Source organism: Cricetulus griseus, chromosome 4, assembly GCF_003668045.3.
Source record: "Cricetulus griseus strain 17A/GY chromosome 4, alternate assembly CriGri-PICRH-1.0, whole genome shotgun sequence".
In the NCBI taxonomy this organism is placed as follows: domain Eukaryota; kingdom Metazoa; phylum Chordata; class Mammalia; order Rodentia; family Cricetidae; genus Cricetulus; species Cricetulus griseus.
The window spans coordinates 193,337,628-193,354,274 of record NC_048597.1 but is presented as its reverse complement, the minus strand read 5'-3'; the positions used below and the strand labels follow the sequence as shown (position 1 = coordinate 193,354,274).

At 34.5% G+C, this 16,647-nt stretch overlaps 1 protein-coding gene across 1 annotated transcript in view; it reads left to right on the top strand.

The window, feature by feature from the left end:
* Nucleotides 1-16,647, top strand: part of Phip (pleckstrin homology domain interacting protein) — a 116,481-nt gene that overhangs the window by 58,862 nt on the left and 40,972 nt on the right. Inside the window, exons 16-20 of the mRNA XM_035444226.1 lie at nucleotides 1,251-1,476; nucleotides 5,091-5,228; nucleotides 5,937-6,120; nucleotides 10,248-10,365; nucleotides 13,287-13,427. Of these exons, the coding sequence (XP_035300117.1) occupies nucleotides 1,251-1,476; nucleotides 5,091-5,228; nucleotides 5,937-6,120; nucleotides 10,248-10,365; nucleotides 13,287-13,427 (807 nt within the window). The remainder of the gene's footprint in view (nucleotides 1-1,250; nucleotides 1,477-5,090; nucleotides 5,229-5,936; nucleotides 6,121-10,247; nucleotides 10,366-13,286; nucleotides 13,428-16,647) is intronic.

The following is a 16,647-nucleotide window of genomic DNA, read 5'->3' as shown; positions in this document are numbered from 1 at the left end:
TATGTAACTCCTGTTCCAGGAGATTTGATGCCTCTGGCCTCTGTGGACACCTATACACTCATATGCACATACCCATATGCAAGTATACGCACGTGCACACACACACTCTCACACACACACACACACACACACACACACACACACACACACACACTTAAAAATGATCTTTAAAATCAGCTCAAAGAATCCTATAATAAATAGTATAGAGACTTGCTTTTAGAAAGTAGTGTAAAGGCAGCTATGTATCTATAAAATCTTAATTTTCTGTAATTAAACAGTTCAGAAGGAACCACTTTTTACATATCTTGTTAGAACAGTCTTGATTTGAGTTCTTGACTTGGGATAAATTAGTTTGAATAGGAGATGGTACCCATAAAGGGGCTTTTCAAATTATGTGAAATGTTTATGTAGGTAATACATATTTGTAGATTATAACTCCTTAGCTTGCATATGATTCTAAAATTGTGTGACCTGCTAATGTTTTGTTGATAAATACTCTTTAGGACTAGTGGTTAAAATAATTAAATGTTTTGTTTGTAGTATAATGAATGAATAATTAATAATTTAGTTTAAGACATTGCAAATTAACCAGTGAAAATCTGAAGTTGTAGGATCTGTCAGGGCTGAGTTCATAATAATTTTACATTACTGAAAATAACCTAGAGACAATGCTTTCTTTTGTCACATTAGTTTTTTGTTGTTAAAATTATGTAAATCTTGAAGCTTGGCATGTAGCTCAGTAGTATAGCACGTGTTTGTCATGTCTGGGATTCTATGTGTTCATTTGTTCCTCCCAACGTATCACATGCCTAAAGATTTAAAATAGAGCATAGTATCTGTGAAAGTAAAAGTATCTTTGAATGTTTTATGCTTAAGTGTAATTTTACTTACCATTTAAATTGAAAAGCTAATTTTTATGATGGTTTTCTTTTTTAATATATATGCTTGTCGTACTTGTTTACAGAAAAAAAAAAGCAGCAGATTTTTTTACACTAGGCAATGAAGGATATATAGAGATACGCTTAAAATGAATTAAGAATAGATGATTCTTTGGTTCCTTCAATCCTTCTTTTAATTCTGGAGATTAAATACAGTATGGATGCAGAAATTAAATCCCAGTCTTGTATTGTACTTTTAAATAGATATGTAATACCATAATTTGTGGTATAATGTTAGACTTCTATTATAAATTTTATCAATATTTTCACAATAATTTTTTCCCAGTATTTTATGGACCTTTCTTTTTACAGATAGCAGATCAGATGTTTTTTCATAGTGATTATCGGCCCCTTATCCGTGATGCCAACAATTTTGTATTAGATGAGCAGACTCAGCAGGCACCTCATCTCATGCCTCCCCCTTTTCTGGTTGATGTTGATGGAAATCCTCATCCTTCAAGATACCAGAGATTAGTTCCTGGTCGTGAAAATTGCAGGGAGGAGCAGCTCATCCCTCAAATGGGAGTCACTTCTTCAGGTAGGCATCCATTTGCACAGGGGTCAGGTTTTTTACAGATTCTTTTACATACTTGTTTTGAACAAATGCAAAGTTCTTTCAATAATTACATCAATCATTACAAGATAATTAAAACATTGGAGATTTAAAGTAATAATTTTGGTTCGTAGCAGTTTCTAACCAGAAGGGATTAATAGGATCATCATAAATGAAATCATTTATTCATTTAACAAACAATTATTGAAAATCTGTCTTGACCTGCTAAACTCTGAATATTCACTAAGAAATTAGATATGATCCATGCTCTCAAATAGTCGCCAACACTTAAAAAACACAGCTATGAACAAATAGTAAAGCTAATAATACTGGAAAAATCTAAAACTAGATTGACTATTCATATTGTAGTTTAAGAAGTGGAATTCATTATGTTAGTCCCAAGTTGGTCTTGATTTCTCAGAGATCCTTCTGCTTCTGCCTCATGAGTGCTAGGATTAAAGGCATGGGCTGGCACACCTGTCTAGACATGATCAACTTTTAAAGTTTTGTGAGAAGATAGGGCTGAAAAATGTTGAAAGAGCTGTTTCCATGAAGTCAAGTGAGCTGAAGAATTGAGTGGGTAGTTAAAATGTAGAAGAGGTGTGCAGACACTTCTTTCCCTATTTGACAAGTGTAGGACTAACTGACTTATCAAGTGAAGATAATTAAGACCCTCTAAATATTACACAAGATTTGTCATTAGGAATGATATTTTAGGCTAAAAAAAGTTTGTGAAGATGCTACATACAGGTTTTACAGTGTATTGTAATGGACAGAGTTTCTGAATAGATTGTGTCCTTGGTGAAGTATGAGTTTAGGTTCTATAAATAGAAAGTTCAGGATTTGTTGATATAGAAAGCTATAAGATTGGGTGTAAGATTGGAATAAAGATGACATATTAGAAAGTGCTAGTTCTTAAATTAGAGATTCCTACTCCGATGGATGGTTTTAAAAAAAAAAATAGAATTGCTTCCCTTTTCACTTTTATAGTATAGGCTTGAATATTTAATTCCTAAAACTAATGTTTCTTAGCATACTCACAGAATGTAAGAATAGCTACTGGTTGACAACTAGTCATAGTCTTGAAGTTTCAGTACTAGAGAAATATCACTCATGGGATTTATTAATTAGGATGCATGAAATGTCTTAGAGTATCACTGGCAAAGTTGAAATTTTTCTCAGGTCTCAAAATAGTTTCCTTATCAGGGGTTTTAGGCTGAAGAAGTAAAGGAAAAGATACATTCATTAAATGTCAGTATTATTGTAATTGTTACTTTTCCCCCAATTTACAGCTTCTATAATAAAGCTTTCATAGATAATAATCAGTGCATCCTGAGAATTGAGGAAACAGAAATTTTACATTTGTGTTGTATAATAAGAGACATTTACCTTAAGTCTGATTCTGTTGCCACTTTTAGAAGTAGTGATACCTTTACCCTTGCTGAAAAATACACAATAGCAACTTAAGCAGGAAGTAGTTATTTTTTAAGGTTTCCAATTTCTGAGGGTGACATCTGTGCTAATGTGGTGAGTACAGTGAATCAGGGACATGTTGTTGATGTGGCAGCAGAAGGGAAGCAAGGAAAGGTAGACTGGAGTTCGGTGTGGGAATAAATAACCTTTAACCACTGTTACTCATCTGCTTCCTCCAGCAAGGTTAGCACTACAAACTGGGGCCTGAGCTATCAGCCCATATGTGAGAAACAGAATTATAAAATGGCATGATCTTGAAATTGAGATTGGTGGCAGGTATTAACAATGGCTCAAAAGAGAATCTTCAGCAGTAATTCCAACTTCTTAGTATTTACTTTCAAATATTTTCTAGTTCTCCAAATTGTCATTATTTTAGAATTCCAAAACACAAAAGTATTTAAGTACAAAGTGGAACAAAACTAAATGTTTTTTCAGAAAAATGGAATCATTACACACTTTATTTGCAAATTTAGGATTTTGAAAATTTATTTGCTAAATATTACAAAGCTAAGTAAAACTAAATATAGCTTATTGTAATAATAAAAATATTTAAGTGGAGTTTTGTAGCATTGATTTCTTCAATTTTAACCTTAGGGGAGCTATACCAAATTGTTAATCAACATTCAAATATGATCTAGCAACAAATTAGAAAATTGAGCATAGACATTTGATTTTAGCTCTGTATTTCATAGCTCTGTATTTTGTTACTTACTAGCTTTGTGACTTAGTCATGTTTTTTCTATTTAATTAGTTTTCTCATGTAAAATAAGTCAAGTAACACATGGTATTTTCTTTTTCTTGCTACGTTTTAGAATATTCTTTGGGCATTCTCTTTACAACTCATGTCAAAATCTTACATATACATGTGTATACCTAATGCTAATTATTCCACTTGTTATTTTTTAATGGAAATAATCTTATAAATCTTATTGTTAAATATTCTTGTTTTTTTTCATTCTGTCTTCAAGATTGAACTTTTCAGAAAAGATTGATTTTATATTAAATTGTGTCTATGTAGGGGAGTGAGCTTGTTTGTGTGGTTGCCTGTGTCCAATCCCCAAGAGGCTGGAGTTTAACAAAGATAGTTGCAAGTTGCCTCATGTGGATGCTGAGAATTAAACTGGGATCCTTTTGCAAGGCTAGCCCAAACTCTTATCTAATGGGCTATGTCTCTCCAGCCCCAAGAGTGAACATTTTTATGTATTCCAATTTATGCTAGATTTAAGAAATTAACTTACTGAGCTTTCTTTTATATTCCATATTTGCCTTGGTGCTAAGATAGAAGATTAATAAGGATCTGAAAGAGGGGATCAGATTGTTCTTTCAAGGGAATTTTGGAAATTTTTCACAGTGTAAACAAAGTATCATTTTAGTATTTGAATGATAAATTAGAATTTTATCATGTATATCTTTATGGTGTTTTTGTATGACTGGTATGAATAGGAGGTGTTAATAAGTAGGTTGGGTTGAATGTACGAAATTCCTCCACATGTATCTGAGCACCAATCTGACACTTAATTCACATGCTTAACCTAAGTGTCCATTCAAATGCTGCCTTCTCAAAGAGGGCTGCTCTGACTTCTGACTTACACGGCTGTCTTTCAGTTCCTTTTTTCCCTTCTCCTCCCCTTATTTTTTACATCTTCCACAATCTGCATTTATTGGCAGTCTTATTCTTAATTTCCCCAATCAGGAAGGGTAGTTTGCTGTAGGAAAAAGATGTTGATGTCTAGTTTGTCACTGGACTAGGTGTAGTCTTAAGCACATGGTAGGCAACAAAGTTTGTTGAACTCATGAGATGGTTGTCAGAAATGCAAGTGTAAGTAGGAAGTTCTATTTTGGCTTCTTCCTAGATGTATGACTTCGATTGTTTGTGTTTTTAAGTGTATAATGGAGCTAATAATTTGTTTTCCATAAGGGTTATAACTGTTTGAATCATGATAAACAAAAACAGGATGCAGTCATCCTTCTCATCATTACTTTTATGAGTTGAAAATAGGTTATGGATGTTATCTGTTCTTTTCTGTCACTTACAGGTAATCATTTTAACTCTTTACCATAGTAAAATTAGTATTTAATTATGGACTTTTAGGAGATTGACTAGTATTTTCTGTAATCTTAAATAGGATTGAACCAAGTTTTAAGCCAGCAAGCAAGTCAGGATATCAGTCCTCTAGACAGCATGATTCAAAGACTACAACAGGAACAGGACCTGAGGCGTTCTGGTGAAGCAGGTGTTAGTAATGCCAGCCGTTTAAACAGAGGTAAGCTTTGAGATTGTACTTTGAAAAACTGAGACCACCTAATCACCAACAATAGAGAAATGACTAAATTACAGCACATCCATAAAATGAAACAGGCTACCAAAATGATCATGTTTTTGAAAAATAATACAAGGTTTTATATTAGAGATGAATTTTTAAAATAATGGATATTCTTCCAGATTTCCTAAGGTAAACATTAGAAATCAGATTCTGTTCACTAGCACCCTATTCCCTCATTGCTTTGATGGAAACTAGGGCTTGTCTCATACTGGGCAAGTGATCTTGCACTAAACATGAGAAACATGAAAAATCAGCTTATTATATCATTTTCAAAACATAGTCAAATTTTTAGTTCCTCACTCTTATTTGTTGTATATTTAATGTTAAGAGAAAAGTTAAATTTGTGAGCTGTACATGTCCTTGGATTTTTTTAAATTCCCAAAAGGCTTAGCAATTATTTTAAAGTATGATTTTGTGCTTGTAGTACCAGAACTTAATAATCCATAATTATGATTCATTAATTTATCCAATCAGTTGAATAACCACATTTTTGTTTTCATTAACCTGTGGTTTTGTTCTTGATAATGGTATTTGAATTATTTGCTGTAAAAGCTTTGTGTATAAGAAAATGTTAGTTTTTTATTATAAACTGAGGTGACTAAGTAGAGTTTAACCATGCTGATTCCTTTCCCCCTACCCCTAATGTAGGCTCTGTAAGTTCTACCTCTGAAGTTCATTCACCACCAAATGTAGGATTGAGGCGCAGTGGGCAAATTGAAGGTGTGCGGCAGATGCACAGCAATGCTCCACGAAGTGAAATAGCCACAGAGCGAGATCTTGTTGCTTGGAGCCGAAGGGTGGTGGTACCTGAGCTCTCAGCTGGTGTAGCTAGGTAAGGAGAATTATCATTTGGTATTTAGTGTAGTTGCTTGCAATCCTTTTGACTAATATTCTTGGAAATACCTTTAAATTTTTTAAGCTAGTATTTTAAGGCAAAAATGAATTCCTAAATTTGTTTTTTTATAACAATTTGTGTAAATGGTATGAGATGAGGGGTGTTTAGATAGGAAAGGAGCATCATCAATTAGGTTCACTAAATATTTAGTTGAGTACCAGTTCAAATTTTACTTTGTCCTGTTGGTATCCTTTGTCTCCTTGAGTAAGCATATCCCTGTATGTGCATGTGTGGAGCCTAGAGGTTGATGTGAGGTGTCTTCCTCTGTCATCGTGCACTTTTAGGCACAGGGTCACTGATTGAACCTGGAGCTCATTGATTGATGATGCTAACTGGCCAGTGTGTTGTGTGTGTGCACTCTCCCATAGTCCCAGCACTGGGGTATTTGGGCAGGTGCTGGGGATCCACATTCAGGTTCTCATGTGTATGCAGTAAGCACTTCCCTTAACTAGTGAGCCATCTCCCGAGCACTCTCAGTGTATATCTTAAAATACATCTCATGGCATTAGTTACAATTACATAGGGTATTTAGTGCCCTTAATATTCACATTAGATTATTCATAGGCATAAAGGAGATATTCCTTTTAGTGGTAAATATTACATTAGTTTGTGTATGTGTAAGTGTATGAATAACGTGCATGTAAAATATGAACCTGTCTACTGCCCTCTATATTATAATAAATAAAAAAGTATGAACATATGTGAATTTGAATTTGTTTTTTAGCTTTTTGTTTCTTGGGGCAGGGTTTCTGTGTTTAACAGTCCTGGCTTTCCTGGAACTTACTTGATAGACCAGGCTGGCCTTGAATTCTGCCTACTGCTGCTTCTCAAGTGCTGGGATTAAAAGCATGACCTACCAGCATTTTTTTTAAGTTTTTAATAATAGTGATTATATGATTAAAATTTTAAGGAAATCTTATATTCACATGTTATACTCCATAATTGGGCAATTCTTAGAGTTTGTGTCTAGGTTTTTAGACTTGAATATATATCTTCTACATAAACAATTTTGGTAATTTCAATCTTTGACAATTAATGTGGAGGTTTGAAGGAAGTTCAATAAATAACACTCATTCTTTCAAAAAGAATTTAGGTTTATTATTTTATTTGTATGAGCATTTTGCCTACATGTCTGATGCTTGTGAGGGTGAAAAGAAGTCATCAAGTTCCTTGGGCGGAAACTTGGTTGTGAGCCACCTTGTGGATGTTGGGAATGGGAATTGCAAGAGCAAGAGTATTGTAACTGCTGAACTCTTTCTCCTGCCCCTGACACTCACATTCTCAACACTAGTTCTGAACTGAACTAAAAAATGTCAGAGAGAGAAAGTAGGAAACCAGACTCATTTTTTTTTTTAAATTTTTAGTAGAGTTATGAATAATGTAGCTTTAATTTTACTGTAACCTACCTAAAGCTAAATAAACTCCATCCACATGTGGTAATGAGTCATTTCTCCATGTTTTCAGAGGAAAAGATGTTTTCATTGTATAGGGCTGGGTTTACTACATTTTCATTCTTCTGCTTCTTCCCTAGAAAAGATTGAGTGTAAAAATGTATATGCTAGTTGATTGTTAAGGTTCTTCGAGTGAAGAGTAAGGAATATCCCCTGCCCCCTTTAAATACTCTTAACCATTTTTGCCTCTTTATCCTTTTGTTTATAATCTTTGAGCCTAAGGTCCAACAAGATTGTGACTGTCATTTAAAAGTCAAAATTTTGGTCTAACGCCTAGTATATGTCCATTAGAAATCTTTCCAAGACTTAAACTTGGTGGGCAATTTTAAGTTTGCCTCAAAGTGGTTCCTAAATGAGGCAGGGACTACCCTAGTAGTCCTAGTAGCACTAGTTCAAGTCCAACCACATGTATTCCAGTAAAGAGCAAACATATGAGAACTTCTAAAACTCAGTAGTAAACAGAGCTATCCAACTGCACAAAGTGACTCCTGCCTGTGACCCCAGTCTTCTGCAGGAAGTCAAGAAGCTGGAATATATTAATTAAAAAAATAATTACCACAAAGTGGACAAAAGACCTGAACTAGCATTTCACTAAAGAGGATGGTAAATTAAGCATTTAAAGAGAAACTTAGCATCTTTAGTTACTGGGAAATTTCGGAGTAAAACCACAAAGAAATACCACTGTGTACCTATCAAAGTCTCCCAAATAATGAGTGATAGCACCAAGTACTGAGAAGCTATAGAAAAAACTCCCATACTTGTGCTGTTTTTTGTTTGTTTGTGAGTGACAACATAAACATGACACAGACATCTGGAATACTGTTTTGTCCTTTATTCTACAACTGTCATGTATGACTCAACATTTGTTTCTTGGAAATTTACTAGCATTTAGTAATCATATATACTAATGGGCTTCATTATGACATTTCCATATTATGTGATTAATTTGTCCATTTTTACCCCTTCCCATTTGCCCTCTCATTGTCTCCTGTAGTTTTCACTGCCCCCTTTTACTTTCTGTATTTGTTTGTTGTTTACTTATGGTTGCTTGAGTGAGCATCGGCGAAGGGTAATTTATAGGAATCATTGGCAGCTTACCAGTGGCTGTATCACTGAAGAAAATGACTCCATAGCATCCATTAACTACCCATAGCTTCTCAGGGAGTGGGGAGAACTTGTGCCCCTACACTAAAGCTACCGTTAATTGCCTCTAAATACTCAGAGAGGTTTGTGACCTCTTGGATCCCTCCCTCATCCATCACAAAATTTGAGGGACCCAATCTTGTAGTCACAGTTAACATGAGTTCATGAGTGCAATAGTAAAAGAACAGGAACAAATCCATATTTCCTTAATGGTACATGGTTATACAAACTGTGATATAATAATCTATTTTATAGAGGAGCAACTTAATCTGTTTTGATGGACTGATGCTTGATGAAAACAATTCTGAAGTTGCATACTATTTGATTTTATTTATGAACATCATTGAAATGATTAATGTTACAGGGTTGGAGAGCAAATTAGTGGCCACAAAGAATTAGGAGGTAGAGTCGAGGTGCAAGAAAGTGTTGGTATGATAATAAAAGAGCAAATTTTTGTGTTGATGGAATGCTCTGTATATTGTTTGTTGTGGTAAATATACAAGACTACACATACTACATTTACATAGAATGTGTAGCAGTAAAACTGGAGAAACCAGATGATTAGTGGTTTACCTGGGTATTTATACTATACTATACTTTCGCACGATTTTACCACTGAAGAAAACTGAATAAAGAATACAATAACTCCCATGACCTCTTTTTATACATCTATATGTGAATTGAAGATTCTTTCAATATAAAAGTTTAAAAAGCTCAAAAACTTAAATGTGAGGTTGGCCTTTTCTGAAGATTTAGCTTCCTTCATTTTTCCATTAACACAACTAGATACATTAGAGATTCTGTATTTAGGTAAAAATGAAAGTATTAATATGCTCTAGTATAAAATTATCGACAATGTATGCCTGCCCTGAATATTAATCTGCTTCCTCTTATAATATCTCCTGGGAAAAATTAAAGTGCAAAGATTTAATCACCTTGAAGGCCAATAAAACTTCCAAGTTAAAGTACAAATAACAGAGTTCTAAGGAGTTGGATTTAATAAAATTAAAATTCAAAGTTAGTATTCTTTTTCTGTTTATTTAGTTTCAGCTTGATGTCTGGAATAGAACCTGGTTTTGTTTTTGAGTAGTAGGGTCCATTCTATGTCACTGGGAAAATTATGTGTGCTTCAGGAATTGGGCGTTCAACCTCAAGTCTCTGCTGTTAGTAGATTGCATATATCCTATTTGACATGTCTGAGCACAAGCCATATACCTAATAAGGAAGGTGTCTTTGATACAGCCTCATAGAATTTAATACTGTTATTTGATTTATAATTACCACAGCAGAAAGAGTTGGAAATGAGGGGAGAAGCAAAATCTCTAGTATTTTCTTTATGTCCTGAGCCACCTAGAAAGAAAATAGAAGAGCTAATTTAACATTGTTATGTTAATAACTGGCATTCATTTGACTGGAAAACAGTTTTAAAATTGTAGATTAATGTTTATGGATTTTAATATTCTCTTTTAGTAGACAAGAAGAATGGAGAACTGCAAAGGGAGAAGAAGAAATAAAGAGTTACAGGTCAGAAGAGAAAAGGAAACACTTGACTGTTGCAAAAGAGAATAAGATTCTTACTGTCTCAAAGGTAAATACTAATTTGATGTTTAATAATGTGGGGGTAAGTATAATTGCCATTTTAGGCATTCCTTTTAAAATTATAAGCAATAATACTGTAAGCAAAATAATACTAATGAAAATTGCTATATTTTCTGGTTACTTATTTGGATTTTTTTTTATTTCTCATTTAAAACTTTTGTTTCTGCATTTCCTATCTCTTAGCATATCTCTTCCCCAAATGCCAATTTTTATGTATATATTATATTCAACAAACTATAATCAACTTATGGAAAAGTATTTTCAATTCTTCTATTAGTTGTATATTCTATAATTTGTTTTTCCCTACATTGATGTTTTATCCTTACCTGTTACCAGGATAATCAATCACATCAGCCCTTTTCTCTTTCATGGTTGGTAGGTTGATGCCTGGAGAGATCTCCTAGTGATTTCAAGCACTTGCTGCTGGTAGAGAGGACCTGGGTTTGGCCACTAACAATTGTCTTCAGTTCCAGGGTATCCACTACCCTTGTTTGGCCTCTTTGGTCACCAGGAATGCATGTAACATGGCTCACATACAGACATACAGACAAAACATAAATAAACCCTTACAAAATAAAAACAGGTAGATTGTCCCTAGTGTTTTGTCCTTTTGTCATTTCAGTGGTCCTACCCTTCAAGGCTTGCATTTTCCCTCCTCTAGCTCAGCTGGAAAGTTTTCAAAGCCATTAGTTCTGAAGTTTAGAAAGAATATATGAAACAGCTTTTCAAGAAAGCTTTCATAATCACTGTAGTGATCCAAACAAAGAAAAAAATTACTGGTTTCTGACTAGTTTACAGTCAGCTAACAAATTGAAATATATTTTTCATGTAAATAAATCTTTGTGGCTCAGCTGCTAAAGGCTAGACTCATAACCAAAAATAGGAAGTCCATGGTAGAGGTTGACAAGATTGGCTAAGCTGGTAAGACATTTTCTGCCAAGCCTGATATGCCAGGAACCAACATGGTGGAAGAGAAGTGACTGCACAATATTGCCCTCTGACGTCAACATGGGCAACACATTTACACAAACACAAGTAAATGGAATTTAAATTTATAAAAACAAACAAAAATAACCTTTATCATACAGGATCGAGAATGATGCCTTTTAGTGAGGACTGAAGATTTTTCATTTTCTTATTCTTTAGTCAGGAATGACCACATACCTGAGGACAGTGTGAATCTTCAGTTACAGGTACAGGATTAAGGGTCAGTCAGAAGAGAAAAGTACAAAGTATATATGCTTTTCCTGTGGAAGGCTCTTTGATACTGCTGTAATAACATGCTAGACTTAAACCACATGATACCCTAATAAAGTAGATTTCGTGTTGAAGGATAAGAAAATATGTGTTAGTTAACAGCCTGCTTTATGTTCACTATGTCATTCCTTGAGGCATTTAAAATAGCCAGGTGTGGATGGGTGGTCCTGTCCCAAAGAAAAGCCAAACAGCAAACATTTAAAATGCTTCTTAGATTCTTTGATTTGGAATTTATCTTACCATAAGTGTCAAATTATGGATGAGGTTTTCCACAGTGAGAACATAGCAATTTAGTATGACATGAATTTGAGTAGCTGGAAATTCTTATGCCAAATGACAGAAATGATATATTAAATTCTTAATAGTGGATTTATCAGTGTTTGACAAAGTAGAACATTATTTCTAAAAAAATTTAGAACAGATGTGTTTCCAGTGAATCTTGGGTTTGTATGTGAGTATTCATTTCACTTTCAGCAGTGAGGATATAATTTTAGCTTCAAAGTTATATTCTCTCAGATTTTCCTACTGTTCTCCTCTTAATGTCTAATGTCAGTTTCATTTTCTTTTTTTAAAAAAAGATTTATTTGTTTTATGAATGGTTGCCAGTGGAATCCAGAAGAATTTAGCAGAACCCCTGGAACTGGAGTGTTAACAGATTATTGTTAGCTGCTGTGTGGGTGCTGGAGTCTGAACTCTGGTCCTCTGCAAGAGCAGCCAGTGCTCAGTTGAGCCGTCTCTCTAGCTTCTAAGTTCATTGTATTTTAGGGTGAACCTTAGTCCTGTGCTCTACTTTTTGTATTCTCATGTTTAACTATGATATATCTAATGAAGTTTTCTTTCATTTTGTTCAACTCAGTTCTGAAATCGTAAAACATTGTTAGGGATGGGTTTTTTGTTTTCTGTGTTTTTGGATTTTTTTGTTTTTGTTTGTTTGACTTGTTTTGTTTTTGTTTTGCTGTTGTTGAGGCAGGGTTTCAGCTCCAGATCCTCTTGTCCCCACCTTCCTTCCAAGAACTGTGTTTTCTATGCATTTATGAATCGCTCACATTTGTTTTCCTTTGAAGCTTTGGACAGTAATGAACCTGTTTCATGTTCTCACTCACTAGCATACATTTCGGTCTATTTGATCAACCTGCTGCCTTTCCCTATTACCAGTTAAATGATTACTTTTTATTCTAAGCATCTTTAGCTAGTTCTTTTTCATAGCATCTGCTTTTCATCTTCAAGTTGCTTTAACTTTTCTAGGAACACTTTTTATTTGAATGTATCTCTATCACTGTTTGACTTTGTCAAGTTTTTCTTGATTATTTGCATGTGCCACCACCACCCCCCCACCCCCGCAAACGACTTGGTTTTAGTTGGGACAGGGGTTGAGATGCCCTGACTGCCCTGGAACTCTTTTATGTAGGTGAGACTGGCTTTGAACTCAGAGATATACTGGCGTCTGCCTTTTGAATGCTGGGATTAAAGTAGTGAGCCATTATGCCCAGCTTGCTGCTGATTTTCTCTGAGATTTATTTCAGAAAGAATTTTGGGTGGTATCATAGTCCATTTCAGTAATATTTTAAGTATCTGTTGTTTTCTATAAAATAACTTAACAAGAAAACCTTTTCTTTAAAGCCTATTGTGAGTAAGTTTTATTTTATTTTCCAGAACCATGCTCATGAGCATTTCCTGGATCTTGGAGATTCCAAAAAGCAGCAAGCAAATCAACACAATTACCGTACAAGATCTGCACTGGAAGAAATGCCTAGGCCCTTGGAGGAGATAGAAAATGGGACTAGTTCTTCAGATGTAAGATCTTAGCACATTCATAAATTTCTGTGTCATTTGTACTTATTTTTAAAATATGACTGTCATTGTTTGCATTCATTGGTACGTAATTTTGATTTGACACTTAGATTTTATAGCAGCCATATCTTATTTACTAAAGACCTACTTCTAGAGATGTCACATATTCAGTCTCAAATTTACAAAACAAATAGTCCATATAGGTTAATTATTCTTAGTTCTCTTTGGTAAAATTTTACAATACCTTGGGAGCAGAGTATGTTAAGTTCAAAATACTATTTAATGGAAATCCTGTGTCTTAGGATTTTTATTGCTATGAAGAGACACCATGACCATGGCAACTCTTATGGGGTGGCTCACTTAAATAGTTCCGAGGTTTAGTCCATTGTCATCATGGCCAGGAGCAAGTTGGCATACACGCAGACATGGAGCTAAGAGTCCTACATCTTGCAGGCAACAGGCAGTTGACTGATAATACACTGAGGGAAGCTTGAGCAAGAAAACCCTCAAAGCCCGCCACCACCTTAACACACTTCCTCCACAAGGCCACACCTCCTAATAGTGCCACTCCCTTTGGGGGCCATTTATTTATTTGTTTGTTTATTTTTGCACAAGGCCCTCTGAATCAACTGAACTAGGTACACATGAGCTCATAGAGACAGAAGCAGCAAGCACGGGGCAGACACAGGTCTGCACCATCTCCTCTGTGTGTATATTTTAACTTTCAGCTCGGTATTTTTGTGGAACTCCTTAGTGTGTGAATGAGTGGGTCTCTGATTTTTGTACCTGCTGTTGGTGATCTTTTCCTTCTGTTGGGTTGCCTTGTCCAGCTTTGATGTAATGTTTTCTGATTCATTTTATTATAATTTATTTTGTCATGTTTGGATGTTATATCTTAGAAGTTTTTTGTTTTGGTTTGGTTTTTGTTTCTTGTTTGTTTGTTTGGTTTGGTTTTTGTAATTTTTCTGTAAGGCAAAGGACACGTGTAGTCAACAAGACAGAACAGCAGCCCACAGAATGGGAAAAGATATTCACCATCTGACAGAGTGCTGATTTGCAAAATATACAAAGAACTCAAGAAGCTAGTCACCAAAACACCAAATAATGCAGTTAAAAAGTGAGGTACAGAACTAAATAGAGAATTCTCAATAAAGGAATCTCAACTGGACAAAAGGCACTTAAGAACTTGCTCAACATCCTTAGCCATCAGGGAAATGCAAATCAAAACAACTCTGAGATATCGTCTTATACCTGTTAGACTGGCTAAAATCAGTAACGACATTTTCTTTTGAACAATCACATCCTGTAAGGGTTCTGAGGTCCAAAAATGTTTAAACTTTATATCTATGTTACTGTTAAATGGTGACTAATCATTAAATGAGTTTCCCTTCATATTAAAGCTGAGCTGTGGAATTGGTACCATGATGCTCTGGTTCAGTGTGACTAACAGGAATTAGAAGAAGTTTACCATTTTGGTTACATTTTAACTTTAGTAACAAATTTAGAGCTTCTTAATGTTTTACTATTGTTCAGATTTCTCTACAGGTGTTGTTCCTACTAAGTTGTACTTTTTTTTTTTTTTTTAAAGCAAAGTCAATCAGCAAACAGCACCAGTGTTTTATAGGACTTTAAGTCCTTTCTCCTTTCCTAGTTCTTACTGTGTTTTAATCTTGAGAGATGAGTTTCCCTTAGTCAGTCAAAATAGTACTATTTTGAAACCACGTTGTATCTTGTGTTATGCATATTTAAGAATTTCTTGAGTATCTGGGGTGATCCTTATCCACAGTGTTAAGTCTTCAAATCTCAGGTGCCATGAAATATTCTTTCTGCAGCCCAGCATTTAAGAGACTGAGGCAGGGTGCACTTGAGTCCAGAAATTTGAGGCTTGTTTTACAATAATACTTAGAGTCTATCTCAAAAACATTTTTTAAAATTAAGAATTAAAAAAAATTCAGTTTTATCATTTTATGATTCTTTTTCCAGCAGCATTTATATCTATTACAGACTAGGTTTTTGACTAATAAAGAAGATTCTTGAGAAGGAAAGAGCATTTTCTCATATTACCCAGAGTAAACCAGCATTTTAGTCACTTTTCTTTGCAAACAAATTTTCTCCTGTGTCAGGAAGAAGTCTGGTGTTTCTTCTTTTCCATGTGGTTAGTTTGTTCAGACTTCCCTGCCTCCTAAGACTTGCCTTCTCTGCTTTCTTAGAAGAGTGGGTGCTTCCCTCTAAGTCTACATACTCTACCAGGAATAACCAATGACCTTGCAGTGCTTGACACAATGTAACAGTTACCTAAAAAATTACATTATTATGCAGTCACTTTAAGTTCTGTTATAGCCAAGGTAGAACAGTGAGATTGTTCTAGCAAAACAAGAAAACTGCAAATTATATCTGATATGAGAAATTCAGAGGAAGGTTTTATATTTATTGAGACACTATTTTACTTAAACCTAAGCACAGTAATGTCCTGTATCAGCCTCATGAATAGGTCTTTGCTACCTTGCCCATCTCTTGATCATTTTGGAAGATCAAAGTACACATGGGCAAATCGGTTGCTTTATCATCAAAGCTTTATTTTTGAGATGCAGACAGAAGTTTCTGTCCTTCCATAGCTGTTCAGTCCCAAACTGGTTTGTTAGCTCAGGCTAATTATTAACTAGCTCTTACAGCTTACATTTACCCATAATTCTTATGTTCAGCCATGCAACTTGGTACTTTTTAGTAAGACATTCTCATCTTGCTTCTTTAGTGTCTGGCTGGATCCTGGTCTCTGCCTTTACTTCCTAGAATTCTCCTAGTCTGGAATCCCTGCCTGGCTACTGGCCAATCAGCATTTTATTAAAAACCAATACTAGTGACAAAACTTTACAGTATACAAGATATTATCCACAGCATTGAGAGATTTATAATATTCTTTTAAATACAAAATTTTATTTATAAAGCACTTTTACTGCTCAGTTTATTAAGAACTTAGGTATTTTGACATTTACATAAGTGGCATGAAAATATCAGCCAAGTTTAGCATCCTTTTAAAGCTGTTAAGGAATTTTTTAATTTTTACAAAAACTGGAATATGTTAATAGAAAATATTAATGGACAGAAACCTAACCTTTTTGGTTGAAATATTTTTCTTTTAATGTTTTAAATTTAGAAAAGTGATTCTACTTCTTTTTTCTCCCTTTAAGGAAATAATATGAAATACAAAAATATTTGTATCATT